This window comes from Vipera ursinii (genome assembly GCF_947247035.1).
Source record: "Vipera ursinii genome assembly, chromosome: 6".
Taxonomy (NCBI): domain Eukaryota; kingdom Metazoa; phylum Chordata; class Lepidosauria; order Squamata; family Viperidae; genus Vipera; species Vipera ursinii.
Genome location: NC_139515.1, coordinates 34,823,207 through 34,838,672, shown reverse-complemented (window position 1 = coordinate 34,838,672; position 15,466 = coordinate 34,823,207). Strand labels below are relative to the sequence as shown.

At 36.8% G+C, this 15,466-nt stretch overlaps 1 protein-coding gene across 1 annotated transcript in view; it reads right to left on the bottom strand.

Moving 5' to 3' along the window:
* CNTN1 (contactin 1) overlaps positions 1–15,466 on the bottom strand; it is a gene marked incomplete at both ends in the record, with an annotated part of 250,063 nt that overhangs the window by 178,267 nt on the left and 56,330 nt on the right. The window contains 7 exons of the mRNA XM_083365212.1: positions 935–1,052; positions 1,605–1,729; positions 4,226–4,407; positions 5,026–5,122; positions 6,113–6,319; positions 7,280–7,375; positions 14,261–14,439. Coding sequence (XP_083221338.1) covers positions 935–1,052; positions 1,605–1,729; positions 4,226–4,407; positions 5,026–5,122; positions 6,113–6,319; positions 7,280–7,375; positions 14,261–14,439 — 1,004 coding nt within the window. The remainder of the gene's footprint in view (positions 1–934; positions 1,053–1,604; positions 1,730–4,225; positions 4,408–5,025; positions 5,123–6,112; positions 6,320–7,279; positions 7,376–14,260; positions 14,440–15,466) is intronic.

The window sequence follows — 15,466 nt, the reverse complement described above, 5'->3', positions numbered from 1 at the left end:
GGACTCTGTTCCCCAGATGGACTTTGCTTGGGCCTACCGGGACAGGCTAGCCAAAGGGATTTGGGTCGACCCGAATCCACCGGATATCAGAGTCCTGGTCTACCCAGCTTGGCAGGTGAGTGGGTAGACTGGGCGTCCCAAGTGACCACTAGACATTCGGAAAGCTCACGACGACTGCCTAAGTATTTGCAGGACTATGTCAAGCATTTGAGAGTATGAGCTATCTAGGGGGAAGGGGTGTAATGTATTGGCCTTAATTGCTACAATCAGTTGCACAATGTAGTGTCCTTAATTGATGTACTTAAGTGAATGATTGCTTAAATGGTTCTTGTTGCTGCAATCCAGACTGCCTGTCTCCAAGCTTTTAACTATGTTTTGGGTGGGAATTGTTACTTTAAATCTATTGGCTGCTGCCTAGAGGCGAACCGTATATATAGCTGTTCAGCAGTCATTAGGGCTGCTTCTGTTGTTACTTAATAAACATGTTTGCTGTTTCACCACTCTGCCTCATCAGTGCCTAATCGAACCAAGAACATAACAGAAAAATATATTCAAATTATTCAAAAAGATAAAACATGGTCATGTAACTGTAGGAAAATGCAAACAGCCATAAATGCAGGCTGGTTGCTGAGCACCTGATATGTTGTCACATGACTAGCGGGCAGCTGTCAGAACTTTGAATGATTGCTAAGTGATTTACCTGTAGTTCAAAATATTCAGATCCTTCTAAACATATTTAAGATGAGCTATTCCTTTGACCCTAATAGTTTGAATAGTTGAATGAATTTAAACTACTTTAAAATTCAAAACTAGCAATTAGAATCGAACACAGATATTATCAGTTGGTAGATACTACTGATGAAACTTAATTGGAATGCAATTATTGCTTTTTCTTCCTAAAATGTTTTATAATAATGTAGTATAATACACTTACCAATAACTTTTAATTCAGCATTTGAATAAATCATTCCATGTATATTTTCTGCTACACATTGATACATGCCTGAATCTTCAAGCTTCAGGCTAGAAAATCTCAATTCTCCTTTCCAATACTGTGAGTAAAACACATAGTAAAATAGATAATGATGTATTTCAAGATAATAACGATTGTTGTTGAGAATAAGATTGTAATTTTTTTCTTCTCCTTACATTTTACCCTACCTTAATTTTTTTAGGCAAACATAGATTTTTTTTTAGTTTGGTTTCATTTGTATAACAGCTTTAATAACCTACAGTGATCATTACCATGTTTCTTTTATTTGTTTTTCAAATTCTGTGGATTAAGGGACAATCCAATGTATACCGTACTTAAGACATTCTTTCTTGGCCAACTTATGAAATATCTTAAAAGTCTGTGGTTTCCATCACAGCTAGCATAATAACCTAATCACAGAAAGCCATAATAAAGAGTTTTATAAACATGGTTTCAAAAATAAATTAAATACAAGTACATGTGTTTCTAAAACAATATCTATGCTGTAAAAGTTCATTTTTGGAAATCTATTTTACTTTGGCATTATTTAACAAAAGAACTGTATCAATTTATTCATGCTTTTTAACCATTAAAGATAGTATTTTGTGACTCATAAATAAGTTAAACCTACCGGTAATCCATTTCTCAGCCACCGAATTGTTGGAATAGGCTTGCCTGCAGCTATACATGGCCAATAGAATTCACTGCCAATATCTCTTTCGGTATCATTAATATGTTCCACCCATTCTGGATATGCTGAAAGATGAGAGAAATAGCTTTTCTTGTATTATATATATGCTTAAACCAGTTTTTTCTAACCGTAATAGCCAACTTCATTCCTACTCACTATATTAAACTCTAATAAATAAATAAGACCACATCAAAAACCAACATTCCCAGAATTTTGTTGTGACTGTAACAATAGTTCATTTAAAAGCACATTTTTATGTTTTTCCCTTGAAGCACATCAAAGAATGAATAAAGAATATATGAGTTTGAGTCTTGTTGATGCTCATTCACACAGTGGGTAATTATGATTTCCTATTTTATCCAAACCAGGTCTGGTGACTGCATGTTAACAAATGGGATCTAATGGCATGCTTAATGACATGTCCTTTTTATTTCTGTTTCTATCCCACCAAATCTGTCACAGATCCCAGACAGTTAACAAATGGAAATGAAAGTTTTCATTATACAAATACATTTAAAACACCCACAGTCAATAAGCTAATTAAAATTATGAATTTTAAACATAGTTCCTTAATAGACAGAACATTAACAAATCAGCCCAGTAAGAATCACAGCAATAGAACTAAGAATGGTGGAAAAAAGGTAATTTGCAAATGCTTTCTGGACGCCATATACTAGAAAGATCTGAAAGAGAAGCTAATTGTGGATTTAATGGAAGCTATTCCATAAATTAGGATCATACAAAAGAAGTAGGCCTTCTAGTTTTATCCTTCTTCACATTATGAAATTGGGAAATAACCTGCCTTATCCTAGACAAAAGTACAAGTTGGTTCAGTAGGAGAAGAGAGTCCTGCAAGTATCTAGTTAAGATTTGATAGCATAATTGAAGTTACTGTCACACTGGTTAACATACATATCTCCTTAAGCAAAACTTTTTATCCCAACTAGGCATACTTGTTGAATTAGATTTTGGTGAATGTTGATTAAAGCTGACATAACCTCAGTGTCAAGGTTCTGAATGATGAACCCAACCAAGCAAACACCTTCAAGACATTCCAATCTCTTAATGTAAAACTTTATTGAGTCCATCACTTTGGCACTAATGAAAGCAAAACCAGCTCTGGCAAGACCCCTCCCAAACCTATATAGTAAAAGCATTGAATTCTCCCTCCTCCCCCTGGGTCAGGTCATGTTGCCCAATCAAGTAGAAAAATATTGTTATTAGAAAGCATCTTTAGGCTTAGCCCAAAACCTGGTATAATGTTCTTGATTCTCACAGTCTGGCTTCTTAATCTTTGAAGCCTGCATTCTAATTAATAAATAAATAATAAATAAATAAATAACCTCTCCCCTCCTCCCAAGTTTGTTGGCAAGCTGAGAAGCAATATTTGTTGCACCAGTAAGACCGTGCTTCGAAACGTGGCACTCAGTTTCTATATTAAGGAGATGTTCTATAATATGCTAGTTGGTTATTGCTGAAGATTCTCAGTCATCCAGGTCATGGTTGTCCCAAAGGTGTTTTTTTCAAGAGGCAACTGGATGACTGAGAATCTCCATAGACATTTAGGTATGCACTTTGGGATGAACACCCTCCGAATGATGCAGAAATATGAATGGATTTCCAGAAAATTTGCTGATTACAGAAACCATTTGTTGCTTCCATTTGAGATGCAGACAATACAGACAACCTGTGCCTGTGTTCAACAGTGAACGGACACAGGGCAGAAAACATCCTGCAGAAAGCACAGCTCCAACTTCTCAATAACTCAGGTGACCCTGAGAACACAGATAACCCTCCAAGTGGCCTCAATGACTCTCTAAAAATGCAAATGGCCAACTGTCTGCAAAGATATAAATCCTTCCATTCCCCACCATCCAGTCAGAGCTGAAGAAGCTTCTTGCATGAGAAGTAAAATGTCTTTAAAGAAAAACACAGAAGTCCAGTTCCCTCTTGAAAAAAAACCATCTTTGGCATATGCTGATTGGTACCTATTCTCCCCCCCCTCTTCTTTGTATTTCATAGTGCATTTTTTTCTTCAAAGTATTTTTTAAAATGCTAAATTAATATGATACTGTAAAGCATGCTGAGTATTTTGAGACACTATATTTTGGGAGAAAATGTTTTCAAAATGCATATATTTATATAGTCTATGAATTTTTTTAAAGTAAAGATTAATACAGAAATAGGATAAATTGTTTTTTATAAATGAATATACAAGAAACAGAAAAAGCGTAAGTCAATAACAGAATGAAGAACTGACTAGAAATAATCTCTACTGTATGTTCTATGCTACCATAAAGAAATAATTTTTTATACTTGCCATTAGAAGTAATGCTTAAGTCATATGTGGCTAATAAAAATTGGCATAATGTTTGCTCGTTCAGTTTATTGCTCATCCTACTTTTAGTTAATTGATCTGTATGTGGTTCTGAATTGTGTCACAGTGCAAAATGTTGCATTAATTTATGAAATTTTGAAAAACCAACCCTCTAAAATGATATGGGATAAATATGTATAAATGTATTTTTCGGTGATGAAATGCATGAAGAAATTCTACTTACCTTGAACATACAATTTTGCTGAATGTTTATCTTTTCCTCTGTAATTTTCAGCTTCACATTCATATATTCCTTCATCTTCAAACTGAATATTGAAGATCTTTAGGACTGCACCAGACATGCTTATATCTGCACTGCTTGGCATTGGTTCAAGATATTTACTCCATCTAAGCTCAGGAACAGGGCTTAAAGAAAATAGAACATATTTTAATTCGGCTTTGATTAGCTGTTGGATCTTTCATTTATTAGGTCACTTCAGCTTCTGCTTTCCTCTTCATGTTTCATAATTATGAAGAGAGTTTCTTAAGCTGAAATTTCACTTAGCTGTTGTTTCATTGCCCACTGACATGACCCTTCCCCTTCTCAATCTGCTTCCTTCACTTGTCTAAGACAGAATGAGTAAATTCTGCATTGCCTGTACATACCTCTAGTGCCAATAATATATTGAAACAATATTTCCTTTTGTCAAGTAAGCAGGTTATACAATGTTGTTTTAGTGATATTCTTGTACAAGAACCTGAATCACAAAATAAATTGAATTCATAATAACTGGATAATGAACTGGAGAATGCTTGGCTAGTTTTCACTAAGGGCAATTTCATTGTCACTCTCAATGCTTTTTTGTAGCTGTAATGCTAAGCCATACCACATTGGGAGCCATATGCATGGAGGAGAAACATGTTAAGGTTATATATAAAGCTGACTTGTGCAAAGAATGAGTGATAGGGAGCACTGAGAACTCTTTCAAATTCATGTTTTGGGATTACTTCTGCATGTACATCACTAAATTCAAGCATACGTACTTTCCAAGCGCAAAGCATTCTAGTGTCACATTTTGTCCTAAAAGCGCATATGTATCTTTGAACTTCACTCTGATATCTGGCACATAGCCTTTTGATCCTAATAAGAAAAGGCAATAAAATAAATAAATTGCTAGAAAATGAATACTTAGCACATATAATATTTGAAAAGATTATTTGCTTTAAAAAAACTTGGAGAGAATGTGAACAGAAATGCAATTCTAAAATGAAATAATTGTAGGAAGCAGGAAGAAAGGATCACACACACCTATTCTACTATCAATTAAAAATGGATTTAATTTGTTATAAAATATCACTACCACACCTAGGACAATGCTGGAGGCTAATAGATTACAGAAATTCTAACTGCTTTCTTGATAGACTTGTATAAATTTACATAATGTGCAAGTTGAAACATTTAACCAGAACAGAATAGGAAAGTCAATCCCAATATTTCATTTAACATTTACATAATCTATTTCTTACCAGGTAACCAAAAATGTTTTGAGAAAATTAACTATTATATTGCATCTGGTATTCCTATCTTTCACATGTCAAAAATGTAAACATACTCATATTTGATTTTCCAAAGATGGAAAAAGCAATCTTTGTTTGGTATCCTTTTATATAGTTCTATTTTTATAGTTTACATGGTTTATATCATACATTTCTGAGACACACATTATTCAGTCAAGCAAATTAAGTTAAATTTGAAGGTATGCCACAGTCAAACTTGGCTCCCCAATTATTTACAATTGTAGTGTTCTCTCTCTTTGTGTCTCTCCCTCTGTTTCACACACACACACACAAACAAACACACACACACACACACACACACACACACACAGAGAGAGAGAGAGAGAGAGAGAGAGAGAGATAGAGAGTTGGATAACAAAAACAAAACAATTGAATTCATGAAATAAGGTCTAAAATCTAAAATTCAGAAATAGAAAACAAGCTGAAAAGAGAATCTAGGCCAAACATTTCTTTCATATACTGTTTCACTGAACTGGATAAAATGTACAAAAGGAAAGGAGACACTATTTAACAAAAACATCTAACAAACATAAGATTTTAGAGCAATACTTACGATCTGCTTGAGGAATAAGTGGAATGAAACTGCTGAATACACTCTTAGTAATTGAATTACTGGTCACACAGCATGAGTAGTTGCCTTTATCACTAGGTTCCACTTTAGCAATGTAAAGATTACCATTTGTTTGTGACACATATCGCCGTTTATCCAAAGTAATGAATTCTGGGAAGTCATTCAGAAACCATCGATAACTTAGATCATCTGGAGATAGAAAAATGTATTTAAAATTTATTAATAGAGATGATACTTAAAGGATATGATAACACCTAGTTAATTTTGTTCACTCATGGAAGCTACTGTAAGTGAGATAAGCACTAGTTAGTCTTTGATGAGGGATTACCAGTGAATATAAGTGCTCTTGGCTATACAGATAGTCCTCAATTTACAACCGTAATGGAGCCTGCCCAATAGGGTCATAAGTCATAATGGTCACAAAGCAGTTCACCTTTACTACCTTTATTGTATTATTCAAATGCTGTGGTTGTTAAGTGAATCCATTGTTTGCAATGGGCCATTTTTGCCAAAAAACAGAAGTAAATGCCAGTTTTCAGCAAAAATGTTGTAAAAAGCAGTCACATGATCATGGGACATTGCAAACAGCCATAAATGCGGGCTGGTTACTGAGTGCCCAAAATGAGATCACATGACTGCAAGGGTGGGGGCAGCTGTTAGAACTTTGGAACAACTTTTCTTCCTTTACTCATCACTCCATGCTGTATATATCAGGCAAGTGGGTGTGGAAATCCACATTTCTTAAATTGTCAAGTTTTTTTAAAATACGACATGTGACCTATATTTATGATACGGTAGCTTAGGCTAGGGAACAGTACAGAATAGATTAAATAAATACCTGAAAAAACTGATTTCCATTTGTAAAATAGGCACAGTAATTCTCTGAAAGTTTTTAATGGTTTTCAACTTTGAACAATCAAACCTTATAATAGTAAATAGATTCAATTACTTTATAATCTTTATAATCTGAAGGAAGACAACCATACTGTAAGGAATTTTATTTTCACATGTCAAGCAGGAACAATTCCTTTTTTTATAAGGCTCAAGGGGCTTAGGTAACTTAGTCACAGTCAACATTAATACTATTCTAATTATATTAATTCCTATTTCATTGTTTCAATTGAAACTGAAATATATAAATTTAATTACCCGGATAATGAGGTGGAGGATCACAGAGAAGAACAGCACCTACACCTTCTCGTACTTTTACTGCATGTCTCTCTTCCGGAGGAAAAGGATATAAATCTATGCAAGATAATAACAGAAGTTGATGCTTTTATATTGTAGGGAGTGTTTCTGACCTCATGTTTATTTTTTTAGGTCAAGCTGGAAAATACTTGCTAATAATGGAAAGAAACATTCCACAAACATTCCACATGTCTCAATGTATATAGGGCTGTAAAAACATTCTAGATATCTATTTAGGGAATTGTTTTATAGGGATCAGCACCTATGTTACTGAGCAGATGAACAGCCAATTTCAATATACAATATTGGAACATGGATAAAATTGTAAGGCTGACAATTCAATAGCCTAGTATTGATGTGTATATGCACGGGAAAGCAAATCATCCATAATATTATAATCTTAAATTCAAGTTTCAATAAAAGGTGGGCAGAAAATAAGATTAAGGTGAATTTAAGATTCCAATAGAACTTTATTGGGTTATCTGGAAAGGAACGGTTCATGAAAGCTCAGAAATTAAAAGATGGATGAAGATAGTCTGTAAGATTATGCTATACATCAAACTATTTTAACATATGTCCATCAATTATTTGATACTTTACTCTATTTAGCCACCACTGCTAGAATTTAAAGTTTGCTAAGGTATTGTTTAGAAGCCAAGAAATTTGGGATTTGATTAATATTTATGAGATAATCAGGGCTACAGACTAAATGGGAAAATTAAAAAGAAAAGAAAATTCTGGAAAAAGGCAACAGCAAGCCACTCACACATGCTTCCCAGAGAATTGTGTGGCTATACCCATGCAGTCATGAGGAATCAAGCCTGCCTTGAAAGTGTTTTCCATTTTGAAAGCTCTCGTATTTTTATCTCTATTCACTGAACTAAACAAACAAACAACAAATCTTCTAAAAGAAAAGGCTGCAACTACTGTATATTTCTTGGCTTTTTCTTCTGTTTCCAGGAATGAGTTTAGAGTGGGATTACTTTTGCAAGAAATAGAGGTTGAAAAAAAGCTGAGGTGGTCACATGTGCACATGTATGGGTAATTAAATTTGAAATATTCAATTCATTTTAATTTATAGCAAAGTCTCTGATTTGACTTAAATAAGCTCAGCTAAAAGAGCAATAGGAATTGGAGGAAGAAGCAGAGGAGGAAGCAGGTGAAGAAGAGCTAATGGTGCCTGAGGAGACCCATAGGGGCCATACCCCAACCAGTGGAGCTGAAGCCAATTCTGTTGGGGATGAAATTTGATGGGAATCCCAAAAGGTTGGGATTCTTCCTGGTCCGACTATTCATATACATGCCAATATATGGAAGAACACTGCCTACAGATGTGGAGAAAGTCAGAGTGGTCACTCTAGTGCTGGAAGACGCAGTGGCAGACTGGATGGTGACCCTCTACAACTGCAATGCTCTGGAGCTGAGAAATTTCAATCGGTTCATAGCAGCCCTCTGACATCATTTTGAAGACCATCTGGCAGACAAAAAAGCTCACAAGCGCATGAAGATGGTGAAGCAAGGGCGATGACCAGTAACTGAGTCGTTAATTAGCTGGGAGTTGGCCAGCTGATTAAACTGGCTAGAGGACATCCTGGTGAGTTGCTTCCAGGATGGCCTAAATGAAGACCTCTACAACACCTGTGAAGCCCGTGGGGCCCCAGGGCAATTGTACACTTGGTGCATCTTAGTAGAAGAGGTGGAAATAGATCAACGCAAGCACCAGCACCATTCAGTGAAACCCACCTTCAAGCCAACCCTGGAGAAGAGAGCTGAGATGGCCCAACCATCACCAACCACACCCCATTCTATTGCATGCTTTAAGTGCAAGAAAGAGGGGCACCAAGCAGTTGACTGTCGCAGCAAGGTACCAGCCAAGAGAGGAGACTGGCAATCCACCGGCAGACCTACAAAAATGACACCACGCCCCAGAGAGCCAGCGATGGCAGTCGAGGAGACTGTTGAACTCCCCAAGCTCATAGGATAAGAGTCGAGTTCTGGCCCCTGCCAACTATGATTCCGAGAGAGCTGAGAGTGACTATGAGAACGACCACTTGGTAGGTGGCCCAATTGATTCCATAACCATGCCCCTAGAACTGTCCATACCGGATGCCGAGAAGGCAGTACAATTAGTCAGCCCAGAGCTAGTGGGACGAATGGGAATACCCCTCAGGAGGCTAAAGATCCCAATAACTTTCTGCCAACTTGATGGGTCCATCGCAGGGGCAGTTCCTGCCAGTTTGGCTACCAGAGCATTGCATATTTCTATGGGAGACCACTCAGACTTTAGCTCCTAGCATGGAGTGGCCATTAGTATTAGGCTTGGTGTGGCTAAAGAAATGGAACCCCATAGTAGATTGGAGGGAAGGGCACTTGAAATTCCTGAAGAAGAGAGCCCCTCCCCCATCAAAAGGGAAGGGAAGGAGGCATGGACTATGTCACGAATTAGCTTCCACCCTCAACGATCAGGAATTGCAGAGCCTCCCACCAGAATACTGAGATCTAGATGAAGTGTTCAGCAAACAGGTAGGATGAGCTTCCACCCCACCGACCCACAGACTGTGCCATTGAAATTATCCCAGGGGTGAAGTTTCCAAACCTGAAGATGTACTCCATGACCCCACGAGAACTAAATGAATTTCAAAAGTTCATTGAAAAGAACTTAGCATGGGCTTTCATCCAACCTGCAAAACTCTGGGTGGCAGCCCCCATGCTATTAAGGGAAAAGAAGGATGGGTCGCTTCATCTCTGCATAGATTATAGAAGCCTGAATGCTGTGTGCATAGAAAACCTTCCACTTATGAATGACATGTTAGCACACCTGTCAAAAGGAAAACTTTTCTCTAATGTGGAGAAAATATTACTGCATAAGAATACGGGAGGGGGATGAATGGAAGACTGTATTTAATTGATCTATGGATTGTTTCCAATTTAAGGTGCTCCTTTTGGACTGCAAGGGGCCCCTGTTGTGTTTATGCAATTAATTAATGAGGTTCTGCATGAGCACATCTACAAAGTTTACCTTGATGACAACTTAATCTACACTGAAACCAAGGCAGAACACGTTAAATTAGTTAAAGCAATATTGAATAAGCTATGCTCTGCTAAGCTATAGGCCAAACTCTCCAAATGTGAATTCCACAAAGATCATATTGACTATTTGGGTTACTGCATCTCGAGTAAGGGTGTCAAGATGGACCTGGGAAAATTACGAGCAGTATTAGACTGGGCCCTACCTTGTACTAGAAAGCAACTGCAAAGTTTTCTAGGCTTTGTGAACTTTTACTGGCAGTTCATTCCCTCATTTGCGCAAATCACACTCCCTATCACAAACCTACTAAAGACTAAGGGAGTAGACAAACCAAAACCCAGCCAGCTGCTGAAATGGACAGGGAAGTGTCAAGCCGCATTCGAAAAGTTAAAGAGACTTTTCTCTGTGGAGCCAATTTTAAAGCACCCAGATCCAGAGAAAGCTTTTGTCATTCAAGCCGATGCTAGTGATGTGGCTGTAGAGGCAGTCCTGCTGCAGAGGAATGAGGAAAGCCAACTGCAACCCCATTCTTATACTTCTAAAAAACTCTCTGAGACTGAGCAGCGATGGGCAGCCTGAGAAAAGGAAGCCTATGCTGTACGATGGGCACTTCTAATCTGGAGACATTACTTATAGGGGAGCAAAATACCATTCCAAGTGTGGACTGATCATAAGAACCTGGAGGCAATGAAAACCCCTAGGAAGTTGTCCCCCAAGCAAGCATGGTGGTCCCAACATTTCCACTGATTCAATTTTACAATCCATTACTTTCCTGGGGGGAGGAACTTCGTAGCAGATGCTCTATCTAGGATGCCACAATATAATAGTGTAAAATTGGAAATAGTTGAACCATTTATGCCTCCTAAACAATTTGCAGCACCTGTCACTACCTGAGCACAAAGCAAGGCCATGATGTCAAAAGACTGAACAGCGTGCCAGGATTTCAAAAAAGCATTAGAAATTGATGAGTGGTTTCAGAGCCAGAAGAACTTATGTTTAGTCAAAGATAACCTAGCCTGTGTAGGGGAAAAACTATACGTGCAAGCAACCTTAAGACAGAATAATGCAAGGTGGGCATGATTCAAAGATTGTAGGATATTTTGGATTCGTAAAAACCCTACACCTACTAAAAAGGCAATTTTGGTCGCTTTCCTTGAAAAAGGACATAGAATGTTAAGTGGTGAGTTTTCCCACGTGCTCCATCTAAGCAGAGGCAAGTGAAGACGCCGGGACTTTTACAACTGGTGGCAAGCCCTTCAGCACCCTGGAGAGAGTTCTGTATGGATTTTATTGTAGAGCTCCCTGAAAGTTCTGGGAATACAGTTATTTAGGTGATTACAGACCTGTTCTCTAGACAAGCCCACTTTATCCCTTGCCCAAAGATCCCTACAGCTAAAATGTTAGCTAAACTGTTTGTGCAACATATTTATCAATTCCATGGGATTCTGCAACGCATCATTTTGGACAGGGAGATTCAATTCATCTCTAAGTTCTGGAAAGCTTTTCTGAACCTTTTGGGTTTTAGACAATGACTATCATCTAGTCATCATCCTCAAATGAATTGGGGGGGGACAGAGAGACTGAACTCAGTTATAGAACAATACCTTAGATGCTTTATCAACTATCAGCAAGATAATTGGACTGACCTGTTGCCATTTGCAGAAGTTGCATATAATAATGGTGTGCATTCCCGTATTGGTTATATCCCTTTACAGGTTGTTAATGGGCAGATATTTGTCCCCATTCCAGAATTGTCCTCCAAAGAACCTGACATTCTCTCTTTGCAGGAATGGATCAAACAATTACAAAACATCTGGCCAGTAGTGCATAAACTGCTGGATGAGGCCAGAAATGCCTATAAGACTCAAGCTGATAAAAGAACAGTTGAGCAGAAACCTTTTAAGATTGGAGATAAAGTTTATCTCGCTACAAAATATTTGCAATCCTTGCAGCCTTCAAAGAAGTTATGGCCTAAATTTGTAGGACCTTTTCCCATTAAACTCATTATTAACCCAGTGACTGTGGAACTAGAGCTCACTAAAAGCCTAAGACAGATCCATCCTGTCTTTCATTGTAGTTTACTTAAACCTGAAATTACATCTAGCCTTAGGCCTCCAGCCCCTCCTGTGCCTGTACCAGTTTGAGTGGAAGGGGAACAACACTTTGAAATACAGTACATGACATCCTGGATTCTTACAAACATCATGGTTCCACTCAATATTTAGTAGCTTGGAAAAACTCCCCCTGCTCAAAACGAGTGGGTTTATAAAAAGCATGTTAGAGCTACTAAGCTAGTTAAGCATTTTTACGCAAAATATCCTGATAAGCCTGATTAATGTGGTCCTTCTATTTGTTTCTCTCCCTTTCCTTTTTTCTGTTTTACAAATGGATTATCCATTTTTCTAGGGGGTCCATATGTCAGGTCCCCCAAAAAATGGTTCTACTATTTTCTACAGCCTTTCTTTGTGTCCTGCCATTCTATTGGGAGGGGGGGGAGCTTTTTGGAATGCTTTATACTGTCTGCTAAAATGCCCTTCCCCCAGGGGATGGAATGTCTCTTCCTTATCTAAAAGATGGTTTGCGCTTGGAGCCAGAAGAAATTGAAAGTGAGAAAGACCTTGAGGAGCCTGCTGAAAAGACTGGTTACCAAAATACGATGCCACCTGTGAATTGGCTGGAATTCAAAAGAACATTGGGACCTTGGGGGGAGGAGTATGAAATGTTGCTTTTAAAATATATCACTTCATGGGTTTTTCTCTCAGATCTCGCCTTGATTCCCTGCTATCATTAGCTCCTAATAAAAGTTCCTTTTGAGACAATGCCTGTTTCAAGAGTTTTGCTTCCTCGGGTGGCTTAGCTGAGGTAGGTCCTTACACTCTCATTTACACAGCACTGATAATATGTTTTCCTCTTTGAACTGAAGAAAAGTATGTCACTAAAAAAGAAATCATGCACAATCATTATTTTGCCTTGTCTCAATAACAAGGCCAACAGTATTGCTGCCTTCACTCAATAATGCAGAGAAATAGTTCGTAACTGGGAGACTTCGCTGTTAAAAAATCCCACTTTTCACATAATTCAATAATGCTCCAATAAATAAAGAACTTCCACACCTGCTACTCCAATAGGAGGAATACTATATAGAAACATACAAAGCACTTCTTTTAAACAAAAAAGGCAGATAAAAGTGCAAGTCCCTCTGCTAACTGTACCTATTTACTCCTCACAGTTAACAAATTCACAGCTTCAGATCCATGCATGCAAAGCTGAATTCCAACATCAGGAGCACTAATATGACTTCATGGGAGATCTACTTTTGTGAATGCAAACAAAACCATGCCTTGAGGCTAAAATATCTGAAGATAGTATCATGCCATCTTATCAATAGGCTGGTAAGAAAGCACGGATATATCATGAAGACAGGGTAACTGTACTAGAAAGTTGTGACAATGATCCTAAAGCAATATAGTTTGGGAAGTTTTACAGTTTTAGTAAAAAACTGAAATAAGATGTTTTTATTATATTAAAGTCATGTTGCAAATATACCATTATTTTGGCATCTACTATTTTATGGAAGACAAGGTTTATTTTAATAAACTGTTATATAACAGACCAGCACTGATAACATTCATCATTAAATATAAGCAGATAGGCTTATCTAAAAGATATAATAAAAGTCCCCAAATATTTTTCATCTAGAAGAAAATGATCCATTCATATTCATCCACTTTTCTCACTCTAATCACAGTAAAAAATAGTGATTATGTTTGGAGAAGGTGTCTTTTTCATACTGCTCCAATCAACATAGATCATGACAATAAGCCAAACTAAACTAAGTCAGTAACATACCAACCTACTGAACACCATTTCAAAGAGTTCATGTAAAGGTAAAGGTTCATGTAAAAACCACTTACATCCAAAGTTTAAAGTTGCTTCCCGGCTCCTAATAGTTCCATGTATATTGTATGCTATGCAAACATATGTTCCTTCATCCCTTGACTTCTCAGGATTATTGATTTCCAAGTTACCTCCTACCATACTATAATGTTCTTTTGTCAGTTTGATATCAACATCCCAGTTGTTACGTTGCCACCTATTCAAGGAAAATATTTATTTAAAAAAATATTAATACCTTATATGTCAGCACTTCAATTGCCTTAATACACATTGCCTCCAAAACATGGTATCTTATCCCTACAAAATGAGATTATGGCAATAAGAGTATGTCTTTCATTGAATAGTGCAAAGTTTTAATTGTAAATTCAGTTTGAATTTGACTGTGTTTCTAAATCAGTTTGAATTGAATCCAATTTGATAATTTAGACGATCTTCCGTGCATGCAGGAAAAAATATCAAACTGGGTTTCCAAATGACATAATTTTATTAGTTAAAGCATCAAACTAATTTTCTAAATTGAATTAGATATCTGACCTGAATTGATCTGAATTGACAATACAAATCTGATCTTATTGCATACTACTATTCCTAGGTGTTAATTACAGATTCCTCAAAATAAATCTATTCTGCTAGTTACAGAGTAACAGGGATTCCTAAATAATATGGTTATAGAATTGAAAATAATTATTTAAATGCTTTTCAGAGATACATAGAATTTAACAAAAATAATGTTTCTTACAGTTCATTCAATCATACTACCATCAACTTGCTCCTACTGAAATTGAATTAAGAATGTAGTTTCTTAGATATTAGTCACCAGGGTGAGCATCTAATCTCCTCCATACAACAGATAAATATATTATTGATTCAATTTTTAGAATGCTCCATGAACACTGAAAAGTTTTTGCCCAAATTAATTGTTTGATTGCATTATAATAGGCAAAAAATGTTCTGTAGAATATAGATAATAGCAGAATATGATGATATTTTATAATAGAACTTATTAACACTATGATGTTTTGGGTAAGTTAAACTTTTAAAAATGAGGACAAAAGCTATATCAATGTTAAATAGAATTCGTAAAATGTTAATTAACATAAGATTGCTTGAAATATATAATTAATGCTAAGTATGAGCTTGTGTCAAACTTCCCCCAGTCTGATCCCTTAGAAAGTAAAACTCTCAACTCCATTTGCTTGAAGTGAAAAGGCACTTTTACTAAG